The following is a 19,652-nucleotide window of genomic DNA, read 5'->3' as shown; positions in this document are numbered from 1 at the left end:
AAAAATGTTAAGGAACTGACAGTTCCTAAAATGCGCTTGTTTACTTGATCTACAGAAAAAAAAAAATTGTGGAAATGCCAAGGCTCAGCAATGGGATAAGCTTGAAATAAGTAAAAAAGACAAGCACAAAAATGGTATCTATTTATTTGAATATCTATAATAAAATAAACACATCAGACCTTTTCAAGAGGGGTGTTATTTTTTTGGAATGTAAATAACAGTATCTACATGCTATTTATATGTAAATATTTATTTTTAAGCAACCAATAGATGGCAGTGTGTTCTGTACTTGGGTATAAGCAGTTACCTGGAAAAGAAACTGTAGGTGGTACAATTTAGCTAACTGCCTTGTTAGAGATTTGAAAGGAATAAGCTAACATAGTTATACATTATGAAGAGCTTTGGCCTGAAATGCTGTGCATTTGTTTTTCCATATAAGAAAAATATAAAGTTACAAACTAATGTTGTATAATTCTGCACATAGTGCAGAATTATATAACATTAGTTTATTGGCAGATTTATTCAAAAAATTATTGCAGAGAATTTTTATTTAAAAGTTTTTTTCCCAGAACACTGCTCCTTACTCTACTGAGCGGGTCTGGTTTTTCCTCAGTGCATTGTGGCAACACTGTCTAGTCACACAGCGTGCCCGGTTGCGCCATTAAACTAAAGGTAGCTATGTGCAGAATTATATAACATTATTTTGAAAGTTTATTGCCACTTTAAATAGAATAGAGTGAGCAGATATACATATATAATAATTTCACATAGTTTTAAGCTTGCACTGCAGTTTGTTTTGTATCTGGTAGTGTAAGTGATGTTCACTTATGTGGTAAGGTTACTTGAAGAACAGTGTCAATGGCATGGTAACTGTATTTTTAAATTGTTTTATTCAGAGAAAACAAGAAAAGTATTTTATCTTAACAGGTGCACTGTCTCTTTAAGTACAGCAACATCAAATCAGCCAGCAAAACAAAGCACACAAATAAAAAGCCTACTAACTATACATAGAATTTCCATTACCAATATTAAACTGGTCAGCTAACCTGGACCCAGTTTAATACTTCATAGAAATGGCAAAAAGTAAAATACAAAACAAATCTGTCTCACCAGTGTGTCTCTTTAGAGGCAGTCAGCCATGCTAACTGGTCTCCAGCCTCTCTTTTACTCTGGAAAACAGCCTGCTCCCTGACCCTGAGACACATACTATTCCTAGATAGCTGCTTATGAAGGCCTGAGCTAACTTAATAGGGAACAGCTGTGAAACTGGCCCAAGAGATTTAACTCTTTAGTTGCAGGGGAAAACTGCTCTCTCTAAGCGCCTGCTAATGTACACACCTTCCCTCACCCTGTCACACTTGGTAATCAGTGACCACCAAGTAATGATAGATATAGCTGTGAGGGTTGATGGTGGAATGACCACTGAGTGACCACTGATTAACCCATGAGTTACCAGTAACCACTGATTCATCTGAGTGACAGTTGGCCACTTAATGACCACTGAGTGACTACTGAATGATTGGTGTTTTTTCTGTGAGCATTGAGTGACTGGTGACCACTGAGTTACCAGTAAGCAATAAATGACCAGTGATCATTCAATTACCACTGAGTGCCTGGTGTTCATTCAGTGACCACTGAGTGACCGATGAACACTGAGTGACTGATGACCACAGAGTGACCATTTACCGCAGAGTAACAACGGAGTGACAAGTGATCACTGAGTAGCCAGGGATCACTAAGAGACCAGTGAATGACAAGGGTGACCACTGAGTGACTGGTGACCACAGAGTTACAGCAAAATCCAATAAGTGGAAAACAGCACACCTGAATCTTTCTCTTATGGGGCACAGAGCAGCAGACTAGCCAGGTCCACAGCACAATCACAAACTTCAAAAAACTCCAGCCACCATATCAATTTAAAAGACCACAGAGTTACCACTGAGTGACCATTGAGTGACTGGTGATCACTGAATGACCAGTGATCACTCAGTGGCCACTGAGTGAACAGTATTTTTCTGTGGTGCAAATAGTTGCCTTCTAATTACCAAAACAATGACAAAGCTAGAGAATATTTTACATCCTATTTTCTTATGACTGCATAAGCTGGTTGTAAATAATTTCAATGAGAAACACAAAGTTTGTGAAAAAAATGTTTGTTTTTTTATGATCATATATTTGGCATACCTCTGACTGCTAAATAGTGGCATGGAATACAACAGAATGGGCCTAGATCAATATCCTGGGTTGTCTAATTAAAAAATATTTATAGATTTTGAAGTCAATTTTGAGAATCCGGGCACTTAAGCGGAAGCCATAACAAATGAGCCCTGAACCCATTGTCATATGTCTAAAAATCTTTATTCAGAAGTGTGCTGCACAGCTGCAATTGCAATTAGCAGCCTTCTAATGACAAATACAATGGCATGCATGTCTGGTATTTTGTACACAGGGGGACCTAGATTCTTCCTCGACTCTCTGTACCATGTGATCACTGACTGTAATCATGTGACTTATGTAACGTCACATAACCTTTAGAGGCGGGTGGGAGGAACTAGCCACTTCCTAGTTTTGCATGCTAGTAGCTCAACTGTGTGCGCTGAGTGACTCACTAACACTTCTGTTCATCATACCGAGTGGTGAGTGACTCTGTTTTGCTAGGTTCAAGTAATTGTAAAGTCGCTGATAAAAAATAAATAAATAATACTTTTAGAAAATATATCCAGCCTACACTATTATTTGTTCTAGGAACTGTGACTGTTAGTGGAGTTATGCTGTGACTCAAAATAAAATATACCCTTAAGTAATATTTTGTGTGTAATTACTGACATTACGCAATTCAGAAAACATCTATGTATGATTATAATTATTCATTAGCACTTCTAGTGAGGCAACACTGCCAGAAAGTAACATCTAGCAATTTAAAGGCGAAGGTAGTGTTTTACATAGGTTACTAAAAACTGATTTACTTGGGGTACCTCATGAACTGCATTGTTAATTTGTCACGTTTTGATAAGAAGAGAATTAAAATATGAAGCCTCCAGTCTCGTAATAAAATGATGTACCTATTTTACCATTTCAACCACATTGTATGTGTGTACTGCAATTCAGAGCCAATGTGTAGTTTTCATGTGTGTTTCTTTTAATGTACTTTGTATGTTTAGAGTTATTAGTGATGGAAATAAGAATACATTAAAGTTATACAAAAAAAAATATAATTCACACTTTTTTTGTTTTTTAGAATAGAAAACTATTGCACAGATTGTGAGAAGTAGATCTGGGCTTGGAGTTTACTCATTTAGTTGTGGACATGCCTTTTTCACCCTGCAGCTTTTTATCTCTTTATACTATGTACTTGTGTCATAGGTCTCTTGGTTTGCTATCTGTTTAATCATAGTTTTCTGACCTTGTTTTATTAAAGGCACATTGTGTAAAAAAAAAAAAAAAAAAAAATGAAGCTTGCCCCACTTTCCAAACAGAGGTCAAAAATGAAAACTTAGTTTTAAAATGCTGCAACTCAAATAGCATTTTGCAGCATTTTTAAAACCTAGGTTACAGAAGTTGCCTTAAGGGGTATTTCATATCACTATAACGAGTCTAAAGACATTCTTCGGAAAATAAGTATGTTATGACTAACACACACATTTAAATGTATTTACACTGATTTGCTAAAGTGTCAAACAAGATTATTGGTCAGAACTAGCAATGTAGATGAATGACTTGCAATATGTCCTCATATTTCCTGGCATTTGAAATTATGAAAATTTGTCAGCTTCCTCTTATTTACTTTGAATGTATTCTCTCTTATTGTGCATATTGGAATCTGTTCTTTTCTTCTGCTTTTTACTCTCCATAATTTAATTTTAGACTTTATTCCTCTAGAAATATCTTCCTTATTTTGTGAGTTTCCTGTTGTGGTTATTTTAGATCAGGTACACTATAAAAGCCCTGCTCAGAATTTTGTCTGGAAGCCTTAGCACTACAAACATACTGCCATATAGTACTGAAGACGTGCACTCTCCTGCTCTGTGCGTATCATGCAGTCACTTGCTACACTGCTCGCTTTATCTGTTCTGTGCACACTGTTCAGTCACTTGCTACACTGGGCGCTTTATCTGTTCTGTGCGCACTGTTCAGTCACTTGCCACACTGGGCGCTTTATCTGTTCTGTGCGCACTGTTCAGTCACTTGCCACACTGGGCGCTTTATCTGTTCTGTGCGCACTGTTCAGTCACTTGCCACACTGGGCGCTTTATCTGTTCTGTGCGTATCATGCAGTCACTTGCTACACTGGGCGCTTTATCTGTTCTGTGTGCACTGTTCAGTCACTTGCTACACTGGGCGCTTTATCTGTTCTGTGCGCACTTGTTCAGTCACTTGCCACACTGGGCGCTTTATCTGTTCTGTGCACTGTTCAGTCACTTGCCACACTGGCCACTTTATCTGTTCTGTGCGCACTGTTCAGTCACTTGCTACACTGGGCGCTTTATCTGTTCTGTGCACTGTTCAGTCACTTGCCACACTGGGCGCTTTATCTGTTCTGTGCGCACTGTTCAGTCACTTGCTACACTGGGCGCTTTATCTGTTCTGTGCGCACTGTTCAGTCACTTGCCACACTGGGCGCTTTTTCTGTTCTGTGCGCACTGTTCAGTCACTTGCTACACTGGGCGCTTTATCTGTTCTGTGCGTATCATGCAGTCACTTGCTACACTGGGCGCTTTATCTGTTCTGTGTGCACTGTTCAGTCACTTGCTACACTGGGCGCTTTATCTGTTCTGTGCGTATCATGCAGTCACTTGCTACACTGGGCGCTTTATCTGTTCTGTGTGCACTGTTCAGTCACTTGCTACACTGGCCACTTTATCTGTTCTGTGCGTATCATGCAGTCACTTGCTACACTGGGCGCTTTATCTGTTCTGTGCGTATCATGCAGTCACTTGCTACACTGCTCGCTTTATCTGTTCTGTGCGTATCATGCAGTCACTTGCTACACTGCTCGCTTTATCTGTTCTGTGCGCACTGTTCAGTTACTTGCTACACTGGGCGCTTTATCTGTTCTGTGCACTGTTCAGTCACTTGCCACACTGGCCACTTTATCTGTTCTGTGCACACTGTTCAGTCACTTGCTACACTGGGCGCTTTATCTGTTCTGTGCACTGTTCAGTCACTTGCCACACTGGGCGCTTTATCTGTTCTGTGCGCACTGTTCAGTCACTTGCTACACTGGGCGCTTTATCTGTTCTGTGCGCACTGTTCAGTCACTTGCTACACTGGGCGCTTTATCTGTTCTGTGCGCACTGTTCAGTCACTTGCTACACTGGGCGCTTTATCTGTTCTGTGCGCACTGTTCAGTCACTTGCTACACTGGGCGCTTTATCTGTTCTGTGCGTATCATGCAGTCACTTGCTACACTGGGCGCTTTATCTGTTCTGTGTGCACTGTTCAGTCACTTGCTACACTGGGCGCTTTATCTGTTCTGTGTGCACTGTTCAGTCACTTGCTACACTGGGCGCTTTATCTGTTCTGTGTGCACTGTTCAGTCACTTGCTACACTGGGCGCTTTATCTGTTCTGTGTGCACTGTTCAGTCACTTGCTACACTGGGCGCTTTATCTGTTCTGTGTGCACTGTTCAGTCACTTGCTACACTGGGCGCTTTATCTGTTCTGTGCGCACTGTTCAGTCACTTGCTACACTGAGCGCTTTATCTGTTCTGTGCGCACTGTTCAGTCACTTGCTACACTGCTCGCTTTATCTGTTCTGTGCGCACTGTTCAGTCACTTGCCACACTGGGCGCTTTATCTGTTCTGTGCGTATCATGCAGTCACTTGCTACACTGGGCGCTTTATCTGTTCTGTGCGTATCATGCAGTCACTTGCTACACTGGGCGCTTTATCTGTTCTGTGCGTATCATGCAGTCACTTGCTACACTGGGCGCTTTATCTGTTCTGTGCGTATCATGCAGTCACTTGCTACACTGGGCGCTTTATCTGTTCTGTGCGCACTGTTCAGTCACTTGCTACACTGGGCGCTTTATCTGTTCTGTGCGTATCATGCAGTCACTTGCTACACTGCTCGCTTTATCTGTTCTGTGCGCACTGTTCAGTTACTTGCTACACTGGGCGCTTTATCTGTTCTGTGTACTGTTCAGTCACTTGCTACACTGGGCGCTTTATCTGTTCTGTGCGCACTGTTCAGTCACTTGCTACACTGGGCGCTTTATCTGTTCTGTGCGCACTGTTCAGTCACTTGCTACACTGGGCGCTTTATCTGTTCTGTGCACTGTTCAGTCACTTGCCACACTGGGCGCTTTATCTGTTCTGTGCGCACTGTTCAGTCACTTGCTACACTGGGCGCTTTATCTGTTCTGTGCGCACTGTTCAGTCACTTGCCACACTGGGCGCTTTATCTGTTCTGTGCGCACTGTTCAGTCACTTGCTACACTGGGCGCTTTATCTGTTCTGTGCGTATCATGCAGTCACTTGCTACACTGGGCGCTTTATCTGTTCTGTGTGCACTGTTCAGTCACTTGCTACACTGGGCGCTTTATCTGTTCTGTGCGTATCATGCAGTCACTTGCTACACTGGGCGCTTTATCTGTTCTGTGTGCACTGTTCAGTCACTTGCTACACTGGCCACTTTATCTGTTCTGTGCGTATCATGCAGTCACTTGCTACACTGGGCGCTTTATCTGTTCTGTGCGTATCATGCAGTCACTTGCTACACTGCTCGCTTTATCTGTTCTGTGCGTATCATGCAGTCACTTGCTACACTGCTCGCTTTATCTATTCTGTGCGCACTGTTCAGTTACTTGCTACACTGGGCGCTTTATCTGTTCTGTGCACTGTTCAGTCACTTGCCACACTGGCCACTTTATCTGTTCTGTGCACACTGTTCAGTCACTTGCTACACTGGGCGCTTTATCTGTTCTGTGCGCACTGTTCAGTCACTTGCTACACTGGGCGCTTTATCTGTTCTGTGCGCACTGTTCAGTCACTTGCTACACTGGGCGCTTTATCTGTTCTGTGCGCACTGTTCAGTCACTTGCTACACTGGGCGCTTTATCTGTTCTGTGCGTATCATGCAGTCACTTGCTACACTGGGCGCTTTATCTGTTCTGTGTGCACTGTTCAGTCACTTGCTACACTGGGCGCTTTATCTGTTCTGTGCGCACTGTTCAGTCACTTGCTACACTGGGCGCTTTATCTGTTCTGTGTGCACTGTTCAGTCACTTGCTACACTGGGCGCTTTATCTGTTCTGTGTGCACTGTTCAGTCACTTGCTACACTGGGCGCTTTATCTGTTCTGTGCGCACTGTTCAGTCACTTGCTACACTGCTCGCTTTATCTGTTCTGTGCGCACTGTTCAGTCACTTGCTACACTGCTCGCTTTATCTGTTCTGTGCGCACTGTTCAGTCACTTGCCACACTGGGCGCTTTATCTGTTCTGTGCGTATCATGCAGTCACTTGCTACACTGGGCGCTTTATCTGTTCTGTGCGCACTGTTCAGTCACTTGCTACACTGGGCGCTTTATCTGTTCTGTGCGTATCATGCAGTCACTTGCTACACTGCTCGCTTTATCTGTTCTGTGCGCACTGTTCAGTTACTTGCTACACTGGGCGCTTTATCTGTTCTGTGTACTGTTCAGTCACTTGCTACACTGGGCGCTTTATCTGTTCTGTGCGCACTGTTCAGTCACTTGCTACACTGGGCGCTTTATCTGTTCTGTGTACTGTTCAGTCACTTGCTACACTGGGCGCTTTATCTGTTCTGTGCGCACTGTTCAGTTACTTGCTACACTGGCCGCTTTATCTGCTCTGTGCGTATCATGCAGTCACTTGCCACACTGGGCGCTTTATCTGTTCTGTGCGCACTGTTCAGTCACTTGCTACACTGGGCGCTTTATCTGTTCTGTGCACACTGTTCAGTCACTTGCTACACTGGGCGCTTTATCTGTTCTGTGCGTATCATGCAGTCACTTGCTACACTGGGCGCTTTATCTGTTCTGTGCGCACTGTTCAGTCACTTGCTACACTGGGCGCTTTATCTGTTCTGTGCGCACTGTTCAGTCACTTGCTACACTGGGCGCTTTATCTGTTCTGTGCGTATCATGCAGTCACTTGCTACACTGGGCGCTTTATCTGTTCTGTGCGTATCATGCAGTCACTTGCTACACTGGGCGCTTTATCTGTTCTGTGCGTATCATGCAGTCACTTGCCACACTGCTCGCTTTATCTGTTCTGTGCGCACTGTTCAGTCACTTGCTACACTGGGCGCTTTATCTGTTCTGTGTGCACTGTTCAGTCACTTGCCACACTGCTCGCTTTATCTGTTCTGTGTGCACTGTTCAGTCACTTGCTACACTGGGCACTTTATCTGTTCTGTGCACACTGTTCAGTCACTTGCTACACTGGGCGCTTTATCTGTTCTGTGCGTATCATGCAGTCACTTGCTACACTGGGCGCTTTATCTGTTCTGTGTGCACTGTTCAGTCACTTGCTACACTGGGCGCTTTATCTGTTCTGTGCGCACTGTTCAGTCACTTGCCACACTGCTCGCTTTATCTGTTCTGTGTGCACTGTTCAGTCACTTGCTACACTGGGCGCTTTATCTGTTCTGTGCACACTGTTCAGTCACTTGCTACACTGGGCGCTTTATCTGTTCTGTGCACACTGTTCAGTCACTTGCTACACTGGGCGCTTTATCTGTTCTGTGCGTATCATGCAGTCACTTGCTACACTGGGCGCTTTATCTGTTCTGTGCGCACTGTTCAGTCACTTGCCACACTGCTCGCTTTATCTGTTCTGTGTGCACTGTTCAGTCACTTGCTACACTGGGCGCTTTATCTGTTCTGTGCGTATCATGCAGTCACTTGCTACACTGGGCGCTTTATCTGTTCTGTGTGCACTGTTCAGTCACTTGCCACACTGCTCGCTTTATCTGTTCTGTGTGCACTGTTCAGTCACTTGCTACACTGGGCGCTTTATCTGTTCTGTGCGTATCATGCAGTCACTTGCTACACTGGGCGCTTTATCTGTTCTGTGTGCACTGTTCAGTCACTTGCCACACTGCTCGCTTTATCTGTTCTGTGTGCACTGTTCAGTCACTTGCTACACTGGGCGCTTTATCTGTTCTGTGCACTGTTCAGTCACTTGCCACACTGCTCGCTTTATCTGTTCTGTGTGCACTGTTCAGTCACTTGCTACACTGGGCGCTTTATCTGTTCTGTGTGCACTGTTAAGTCACTTGCTACACTGGGCGCTTTATCTGTTCTGTGCGCACTGTTCAGTCACTTGCTACACTGGGCGCTTTATCTGTTCTGTGCACTGTTCAGTCACTTGCTACACTGGGCGCTTTATCTGTTCTGTGCGTATCATGCAGTCACTTGCTACACTGGGCGCTTTATCTGTTCTGTGCGTATCATGCAGTCACTTGCTACACTGGGCGCTTTATCTGTTCTGTGCGTATCATGCAGTCACTTGCTACACTGGGCGCTTTATCTGTTCTGTGCGTATCATGCAGTCACTTGCTACACTGGGCGCTTTATCTGTTCTGTGCGTATCATGCAGTCACTTGCTACACTGGGCGCTTTATCTGTTCTGTGCGCACTGTTCAGTCACTTGCTACACTGGGCGCTTTATCTGTTCTGTGCGTATCATGCAGTCACTTGCTACACTGGGCGCTTTATCTGTTCTGTGTGCACTGTTCAGTCACTTGCTACACTGGGCGCTTTATCTGTTCTGTGCGTATCATGCAGTCACTTGCTACACTGGGCGCTTTATCTGTTCTGTGTGCACTGTTCAGTCACTTGCTACACTGGCCACTTTATCTGTTCTGTGCGTATCATGCAGTCACTTGCTACACTGGGCGCTTTATCTGTTCTGTGCGTATCATGCAGTCACTTGCTACACTGCTCGCTTTATCTGTTCTGTGCGTATCATGCAGTCACTTGCTACACTGCTCGCTTTATCTATTCTGTGCGCACTGTTCAGTTACTTGCTACACTGGGCGCTTTATCTGTTCTGTGCACTGTTCAGTCACTTGCCACACTGGCCACTTTATCTGTTCTGTGCACACTGTTCAGTCACTTGCTACACTGGGCGCTTTATCTGTTCTGTGCGCACTGTTCAGTCACTTGCTACACTGGGCGCTTTATCTGTTCTGTGCGCACTGTTCAGTCACTTGCTACACTGGGCGCTTTATCTGTTCTGTGCGCACTGTTCAGTCACTTGCTACACTGGGCGCTTTATCTGTTCTGTGCGTATCATGCAGTCACTTGCTACACTGGGCGCTTTATCTGTTCTGTGTGCACTGTTCAGTCACTTGCTACACTGGGCGCTTTATCTGTTCTGTGTGCACTGTTCAGTCACTTGCTACACTGGGCGCTTTATCTGTTCTGTGTGCACTGTTCAGTCACTTGCTACACTGGGCGCTTTATCTGTTCTGTGTGCACTGTTCAGTCACTTGCTACACTGGGCGCTTTATCTGTTCTGTGCGCACTGTTCAGTCACTTGCTACACTGAGCGCTTTATCTGTTCTGTGCGCACTGTTCAGTCACTTGCTACACTGCTCGCTTTATCTGTTCTGTGCGCACTGTTCAGTCACTTGCTACACTGGGCGCTTTATCTGTTCTGTGCGTATCATGCAGTCACTTGCTACACTGGGCGCTTTATCTGTTCTGTGCGCACTGTTCAGTCACTTGCTACACTGGGCGCTTTATCTGTTCTGTGCGTATCATGCAGTCACTTGCTACACTGCTCGCTTTATCTGTTCTGTGCGCACTGTTCAGTTACTTGCTACACTGGGCGCTTTATCTGTTCTGTGTACTGTTCAGTCACTTGCTACACTGGGCGCTTTATCTGTTCTGTGCGCACTGTTCAGTCACTTGCTACACTGGGCGCTTTATCTGTTCTGTGTACTGTTCAGTCACTTGCTACACTGGGCGCTTTATCTGTTCTGTGCGCACTGTTCAGTTACTTGCTACACTGGCCGCTTTATCTGCTCTGTGCGTATCATGCAGTCACTTGCCACACTGGGCGCTTTATCTGTTCTGTGCGCACTGTTCAGTCACTTGCTACACTGGGCGCTTTATCTGTTCTGTGCACACTGTTCAGTCACTTGCTACACTGGGCGCTTTATCTGCTCTGTGCGTATCATGCAGTCACTTGCTACACTGGGCGCTTTATCTGTTCTGTGCGCACTGTTCAGTCACTTGCTACACTGGGCGCTTTATCTGTTCTGTGCGCACTGTTCAGTCACTTGCTACACTGGGCGCTTTATCTGTTCTGTGCGTATCATGCAGTCACTTGCTACACTGGGCGCTTTATCTGTTCTGTGCGTATCATGCAGTCACTTGCTACACTGGGCGCTTTATCTGTTCTGTGCGTATCATGCAGTCACTTGCCACACTGCTCGCTTTATCTGTTCTGTGCGCACTGTTCAGTCACTTGCTACACTGGGCGCTTTATCTGTTCTGTGTGCACTGTTCAGTCACTTGCCACACTGCTCGCTTTATCTGTTCTGTGTGCACTGTTCAGTCACTTGCTACACTGGGCACTTTATCTGTTCTGTGCACACTGTTCAGTCACTTGCTACACTGGGCGCTTTATCTGTTCTGTGCGTATCATGCAGTCACTTGCTACACTGGGCGCTTTATCTGTTCTGTGTGCACTGTTCAGTCACTTGCTACACTGGGCGCTTTATCTGTTCTGTGCGCACTGTTCAGTCACTTGCCACACTGCTCGCTTTATCTGTTCTGTGTGCACTGTTCAGTCACTTGCTACACTGGGCGCTTTATCTGTTCTGTGCACACTGTTCAGTCACTTGCTACACTGGGCGCTTTATCTGTTCTGTGCACACTGTTCAGTCACTTGCTACACTGGGCGCTTTATCTGTTCTGTGCGTATCATGCAGTCACTTGCTACACTGGGCGCTTTATCTGTTCTGTGCACACTGTTCAGTCACTTGCTACACTGCTCGCTTTATCTGTTCTGTGCACACTGTTCAGTCACTTGCTACACTGGGCGCTTTATCTGTTCTGTGCGTATCATGCAGTCACTTGCTACACTGGGCGCTTTATCTGTTCTGTGTGCACTGTTCAGTCACTTGCCACACTGCTCGCTTTATCTGTTCTGTGTGCACTGTTCAGTCACTTGCTACACTGGGCGCTTTATCTGTTCTGTGCGTATCATGCAGTCACTTGCTACACTGGGCGCTTTATCTGTTCTGTGTGCACTGTTCAGTCACTTGCCACACTGCTCGCTTTATCTGTTCTGTGTGCACTGTTCAGTCACTTGCTACACTGGGCGCTTTATCTGTTCTGTGCACTGTTCAGTCACTTGCCACACTGCTCGCTTTATCTGTTCTGTGTGCACTGTTCAGTCACTTGCTACACTGGGCGCTTTATCTGTTCTGTGAGCACTGTTAAGTCACTTGCTACACTGGGCGCTTTATCTGTTCTGTGCGCACTGTTCAGTCACTTGCTACACTGGGCGCTTTATCTGTTCTGTGCACTGTTCAGTCACTTGCTACACTGGGCGCTTTATCTGTTCTGTGCGTATCATGCAGTCACTTGCTACACTGGGCGCTTTATCTGTTCTGTGCGTATCATGCAGTCACTTGCTACACTGGGCGCTTTATCTGTTCTGTGCGTATCATGCAGTCACTTGCTACACTGGGCGCTTTATCTGTTCTGTGCGTATCATGCAGTCACTTGCTACACTGGGCGCTTTATCTGTTCTGTGCGTATCATGCAGTCACTTGCTACACTGGGCGCTTTATCTGTTCTGTGCGCACTGTTCAGTCACTTGCTACACTGGGCGCTTTATCTGTTCTGTGCGTATCATGCAGTCACTTGCTACACTGGCCGCTTTATCTGTTCTGTGCGTATCATGCAGTCACTTGCTACACTGGCCGCTTTATCTGTTCTGTGCGTATCATGCAGTCACTTGCTACACTGGCCGCTTTATCTGTTCTGTGCGTATCATGCAGTCACTTGCTACACTGGGCGCTTTATCTGTTCTGTGCGTGTCATGCAGTCACTTGCCACACTGCTCGCTTTATCTGTTCTGTGTGCACTGTTCAGTCACTTGCCACACTGCTCGCTTTATCTGTTCTGTGTGCACTGTTCAGTCACTTGCTACACTGGGCGCTTTATCTGTTCTGTGCGTATCATGCAGTCACTTGCTACACTGCTCGCTTTATCTGTTCTGTGCGCACTGTTCAGTCACTTGCTACACTGCTCGCTTTATCTGTTCTGTGCACACTGTTCAGTCACTTGCTACACTGGGCGCTTTATCTGTTCTGTGCGTATCATGCAGTCACTTGCTACACTGCTCGCTTTATCTGTTCTGTGCGCACTGTTCAGTTACTTGCTACACTGGGCGCTTTATCTGTTCTGTGCGTATCATGCAGTCACTTGCTACACTGCTCGCTTTATCTGTTCTGTGTGCACTGTTCAGTCACTTGCTACACTGGGCGCTTTATCTGTTCTGTGCGTATCATGCAGTCACTTGCTACACTGCTCGCTTTATCTGTTCTGTGCGCACTGTTCAGTCACTTGCTACACTGGGCGCTTTATCTGTTCTGTGCGTATCATGCAGTCACTTGCTACACTGCTCGCTTTATCTGTTCTGTGCGTATCATGCAGTCACTTGCTACACTGCTCGCTTTATCTGTTCTGTGCGCACTGTTCAGTCACTTGCTACACTGGGCGCTTTATCTGTTCTGTGCGTATCATGCAGTCACTTGCTACACTGCTCGCTTTATCTGTTCTGTGCGCACTGTTCAGTCACTTGCTACACTGCTCGCTTTATCTGTTCTGTGCACACTGTTCAGTCACTTGCTACACTGGGCGCTTTATCTGTTCTGTGCGTATCATGCAGTCACTTGCTACACTGCTCGCTTTATCTGTTCTGTGCGCACTGTTCAGTTACTTGCTACACTGGGCGCTTTATCTGTTCTGTGCGTATCATGCAGTCACTTGCTACACTGCTCGCTTTATCTGTTCTGTGTGCACTGTTCAGTCACTTGCTACACTGGGCGCTTTATCTGTTCTGTGCGTATCATGCAGTCACTTGCTACACTGCTCGCTTTATCTGTTCTGTGCGCACTGTTCAGTTACTTGCTACACTGGGCGCTTTATCTGTTCTGTGCGTATCATGCAGTCACTTGCTACACTGCTCGCTTTATCTGTTCTGTGTGCACTGTTCAGTTACTTGCTACACTGCTTGCTTTATCTGTTCTGTGCGCACTGTTCAGTCACTTGCTACACTGGGCGCTTTATCTGTTCTGTGCGTATCATGCAGTCACTTGCTACACTGGCCGCTTTATCTGTTCTGTGCGCACTGTTCAGTCACTTGCCACACTGGGCGCTTTATCTGTTCTGTGCGTATCATGCAGTCACTTGCTACACTGGGCGCTTTATCTGTTCTGTGCACACTGTTCAGTCACTTGCTACACTGGGCGCTTTATCTGTTCTGTGCACACTGTTCAGTCACTTGCTACACTGGGCGCTTTATCTGTTCTGTGCGTATCATGCAGTCACTTGCTACACTGGGCGCTTTATCTGTTCTGTGTGCACTGTTCAGTCACTTGCTACACTGGGCACTTTATCTGTTCTGTGCGTATCATGCAGTCACTTGCCACACTGCTCGCTTTATCTGTTCTGTGTGCACTGTTCAGTCACTTGCTACACTGGGCGCTTTATCTGTTCTGTGTGCACTGTTCAGTCACTTGCCACACGGGGCGCTTTATCTGTTCTGTGCGTATCATGCAGTCACTTGCTACACTGGGCGCTTTATCTGTTCTGTGCGTATCATGCAGTCACTTGCTACACTGGCCGCTTTATCTGTTCTGTGTGCACTGTTCAGTCACTTGCCACACTGGGCGCTTTATCTGTTCTGTGCGTATCATGCAGTCACTTGCTACACTGGCCGCTTTATCTGTTCTGTGCGCACTGTTCAGTCACTTGCCACACTGGGCGCTTTATCTGTTCTGTGTGTATCATGCAGTCACTTGCCACACTGGGCGCTTTATCTGTTCTGTGCACACTGTTCAGTTACTTGCTACACTGGCCGCTTTATCTGTTCTGTGCGTATCATGCAGTCACTTGCTACACTGCTCGCTTTATCTGTTCTGTGCGCACTGTTCAGTCACTTGCCACACTGGGCGCTTTATCTGTTCTGTGTGCACTGTTCAGTCACTTGCTACACTGGGCGCTTTATCTGTTCTGTGCGTATCATGAGGTCACTTGCTACACTGGGCGCTTTATCTGTTCTGTGTGCACTGTTCCGTCACTTGCTACACTGGGCGCTTTATCTGTTCTGTGTGTATCATGAGGTCACTTGCTACACTGGGCGCTTTATCTGTTCTGTGTGCACTGTTCAGTCACTTGCTACACTGGGCGCTTTATCTGTTCTGTGCACTGTTCAGTCACTTGCTACACTGGGCGCTTTATCTGTTCTGTGTGCACTGTTCAGTCACTTGCTACACTGGGCGCTTTATCTGTTCTGTGTGCACTGTTCAGTCACTTGCTACACTGGGCGCTTTATCTGTTCTGTGTGCACTGTTCAGTCACTTGCTACACTGGGTGCTTTATCTGTTCTGTGTGCACTGTTCAGTCACTTGCCACACTGGGCGCTTTATCTGTTCTGTGTGCACTGTTCAGTCACTTGCTACACTGGGCGCTTTATCTGTTCTGTGTGCACTGTTCAGTCACTTGCCACACGGGGCGCTTTATCTGTTCTGTGCGTATCATGCAGTCACTTGCTACACTGGGCGCTTTATCTGTTCTGTGCGTATCATGCAGTCACTTGCTACACTGGCCGCTTTATCTGTTCTGTGTGCACTGTTCAGTCACTTGCCACACTGGGCGCTTTATCTGTTCTGTGCGTATCATGCAGTCACTTGCTACACTGGCCGCTTTATCTGTTCTGTGCGCACTGTTCAGTCACTTGCCACACTGGGCGCTTTATCTGTTCTGTGTGCACTGTTCAGTCACTTGCTACACTGGGCGCTTTATCTGTTCTGTACACTGTTCAGTCACTTGCTACACTGGGCGCTTTATCTGTTCTGTGTGCACTGTTCAGTCACTTGCTACACTGGGCGCTTTATCTGTTCTGTGTGCACTGTTCAGTCACTTGCCACACTGGGCACTTTATTCTGTAATGCAGATATGATTTAGAATTTTGGAAATTCTAGGTGCTCTTTTCTTTCCCTTCTCCCTTACTTTCCCGTCCTTTCCCTTCCTTGACATACATTGATATTATTTTCTTATGTAAAGGGACATGAAAGTCAGAATTGAACTTCATAGATCAGAGAATGTAATCTTAAGACTTTTAAACCCCTTAACGACAGCGGACGTACCCTGTACATTGGTTGTCGTTTTTACACTAAGGGGTTAAGGGTCTGGCCACTATTTTATTACAGGGTTTAAAATCCCTTAGGGCATGCAACGTACAAGGTACATGTGTTGTTAAATATATTATAAGATGTTCTTGATTCATTTTGTTAAAAAGCATATCTAGTAAGGTTCAAGAGAAGTAATTCACTACTGGAAGCTAGCTGGTGGCTGCATAAAAATGCATCTTATCATTGGCTCACCAGTGTGTTGTTATCTCCCTGTAGTACATGGTTGATCTGGAACTGACTTTAACTACGTGTTAACCCATTGGCAAGTTACAGCATTTTATCATTGTATTGTGGTTTGCATGTAACACGTTATTTTTTTCTTTTTTAAACTTTTATACCCTGCTAATTTGCACTTTTAAGTTCCTAATATTTTCACAACATTGTACAGGCAAAACAATTTTGCTTACATGGCTTGTCAAATGTAGAGGGACTGTGGCCCCTACCCCATGTGTTCAAAATGCACTGCGTTTCAAAAACGCTAGGATTTATCTGTGCATTAAATAAATGGGACCTTCATTCACTAAATATACGCTCTTAGCCAATAGCTGTGTTAGCCATAGCAATACATGTAATCTATACTTAAATAGTAACATTGTTTATGCAAAGCAATTGGTATTCTTGCTTAGTTTCCATCGCTCACTTAATGCATACTATACATTTTTTTTTGTTTTTTTATGCTAATTGTGCTTTACTATTATATTTTACAGGTTTGTGCAACTAGAATTATTTTAAAGATGAATTTTTTTTTGGAGACACTAAAGGTTCTGCTTCTGACAATATATTTGATTTTTGAGTCAATCATCTTATGGTTCCTTCCATCTCGGAAAAAGAATGTTGCTGGTGAATTAGTGCTCATCACTGGAGCTGGTAGTGGAATAGGTAGACTTATGGCTTTGGAATTTGCTCGTCTAGGAGCTACGTTAGTTCTTTGGGACATTAATGAAGAGGGAAACAAAGAGACATGCAGATTAGCAAAGGAAAATGGTGCTTTACGGGTTCATACCTACACGTGCGACTGCAGTAAAAGGGAAGACGTCTACAAAGTAGCTGCTCAGGTAAGATGCAATTTCTTTTTATTTTTTTTTCTTCCCTGCATATAATTTGTACAACCATAAAAATTTATATAAAATTAGACATCTACAAAATGCTGTTTTCATTACCTGTGTGTAAAAATTAATGAACAAATTTGTAAAAAAAAAAAAATTTGATCATTAGCTAAACAAACTAATGAACGAATATGAAAATGTAGTTTAATTTTATTCATTTAGTTTCCACTTTCTATGAAATGGAGAAACGATATGGACATTTTTGTTGTTGTGTTGAATGAATATCAGACACATTTTTGTTAATTTATTTTGCAAACAAAGATGTATTTTCGCACATCTGTATAAAACCAACAAAATCGTTAAATTACTCTCACAATATGTACGATTTGTTCTTTATAAATCTTGATCCAGGTAGCACGGACTCCTCTAAATTTACTTCAGTCTTTGGAGACGCTGAAAGTTCAGCAATGAAACTCAAATGTTACATTTTCCAAAGCTTCCTTTGCTTAGGGGTTTAAGGAATATGAAACCAGTTTAATTCATGATTTAGATGGAGCTTGTAATTTTAAAGGGACATAATACTCATGCTAAATCACTTGAAACTGATGCAGTATAACTGTAAAAAGCTGACAGGAAAATATCACCTGAGAATCTCCATATAAAAAAGGAAGATATTTTACCTCACAATCTCCTCAGCTCAGCAGAGTAAGTTCTGTGTAAAAAGTTATACTCAGCTGCTCCCAGCTGCAGGTAAAAATAAAAAAAAAATGAAGAAATGAACAGCAGCCAATCGGCATCAGCAGTGCTGAGGTCATGAACTCTTACTGTGATCTCATGAGATTTCACTTAACTCTCATGAGATTTCATAGTAAGCTTCCTTTACCTGATTGGTGAAATAATATGAGAGTTCACGAGGCTCATCCTTTCAGCTGTCCCAGGACAGACGCACTAAAATGCTGCTTAGAAATCCTTTACCATGGGAGGTGGCTACTGAGGAACTTTTGAGGTAAAATATCTTTCTTTTTTACATAGAGATGTTCAGGTGATATTTTCTAATCAGCTTTTTACAGCTATGCTGCAACACTTTAAAGTGTTTAAACATTTGGGTATTATGGCCCTTTAAACTACTTTCCAATTTACTTCTATTATCTAATTTGTTTTGTTCTCTTGGTATCCTTTGTTGAAAAGATGAGCTGCTGATTGGTTGCTACACATATATGCTTAATGTTATTGGCTCACCCAATGCTTTAACTAGCTCCCAGTAGTGATTTGCTGCTTCAACAAAGGATACTAAGAGAATGAAGCAAATTAGATAATAAAAGTAAATTGGAAAGTTGTTTAAATTTGTATCTAAATTATAAAAGATAATTTTTGTGTTTCATGTCCCTTTTTTAAAGGGACAGTATACACCAATTTTCATTTACCTGCATGTAATAGACACTTCTATAAAGAAGAATATGCACAGATACTGATACAGTATACAAATCCAGTATAAAACCTTTTTTAAAAACCATTATTAGAAGCTCCCATTTTAGCACTGTCGATGAGGTTAGGCTGGGACACCCACCAAAATGGGCCGGGAAAGCATACACTCCCCCTCTCTGCATATAAAAAGACAGATTACACAAACAGGAGCCAGCAGGAGTTTGTAAACACGCGTATAAATCTGATACTTTGGAGCTTGGTTAGGAGTTTGAAAATCAGCACAATGTTATTAAAAAAATAAGCAGAACTATACATTGTTACAAAAACACTCCCTGGTGTGTTATATAAATGGATTTTTTACAGAACATTTATGCAAAGAAAAAGCTAGTGTACAATGTCCCTTTAAGTTGTTTTTTTTTTTTTAATGCTTAAAGGGACACTGAACCCAATTTTTTTCTTTCATGATTCAGATAGAGCATGAAATTTTAAGCAACTTTCTAATTTACTCCTATTATCAATTTTTCTTTGTTCTCTTGCTAGCTTTATTTTAAAAGCAGGAATGTAAATCTTAGCAGCCAGCCCATTTTAGGTTCAGCACCATGGATAGCGCTTGCTTGTTGGAGGCCTATATTTACCTACCAATAAGCAAGCATAACCCAGGTTCTCAACCAAAAATGGTCCGGCTCCTATACATCACATTACTGCTTTTTAAATAAAGATAGCAAGAGAACGAAGACAAATTGATAACATGAGAAAATTAGAAAGTTGCTTAAAA

General features: G+C 43.9%; 1 protein-coding gene across 1 annotated transcript in view; it reads left to right on the top strand.

Moving 5' to 3' along the window:
* Positions 1-2,545: 2,545 nt before the first annotated feature.
* Positions 2,546-19,652, top strand: part of SDR16C5 (short chain dehydrogenase/reductase family 16C member 5) — a 119,883-nt gene continuing 102,776 nt past the window's right edge. The window contains exons 1-2 of the mRNA XM_053715056.1: positions 2,546-2,636; positions 17,114-17,461. Coding sequence (XP_053571031.1) covers positions 17,141-17,461 — 321 coding nt within the window. The 5' untranslated portion in view covers positions 2,546-2,636; positions 17,114-17,140. The remainder of the gene's footprint in view (positions 2,637-17,113; positions 17,462-19,652) is intronic.

Source organism: Bombina bombina, chromosome 5, assembly GCF_027579735.1.
Source record: "Bombina bombina isolate aBomBom1 chromosome 5, aBomBom1.pri, whole genome shotgun sequence".
Lineage (NCBI taxonomy): Eukaryota > Metazoa > Chordata > Amphibia > Anura > Bombinatoridae > Bombina > Bombina bombina.
The sequence above is the reverse complement of the archived record's forward strand: the minus strand, read 5'-3'. Positions and strand labels throughout refer to the sequence as shown.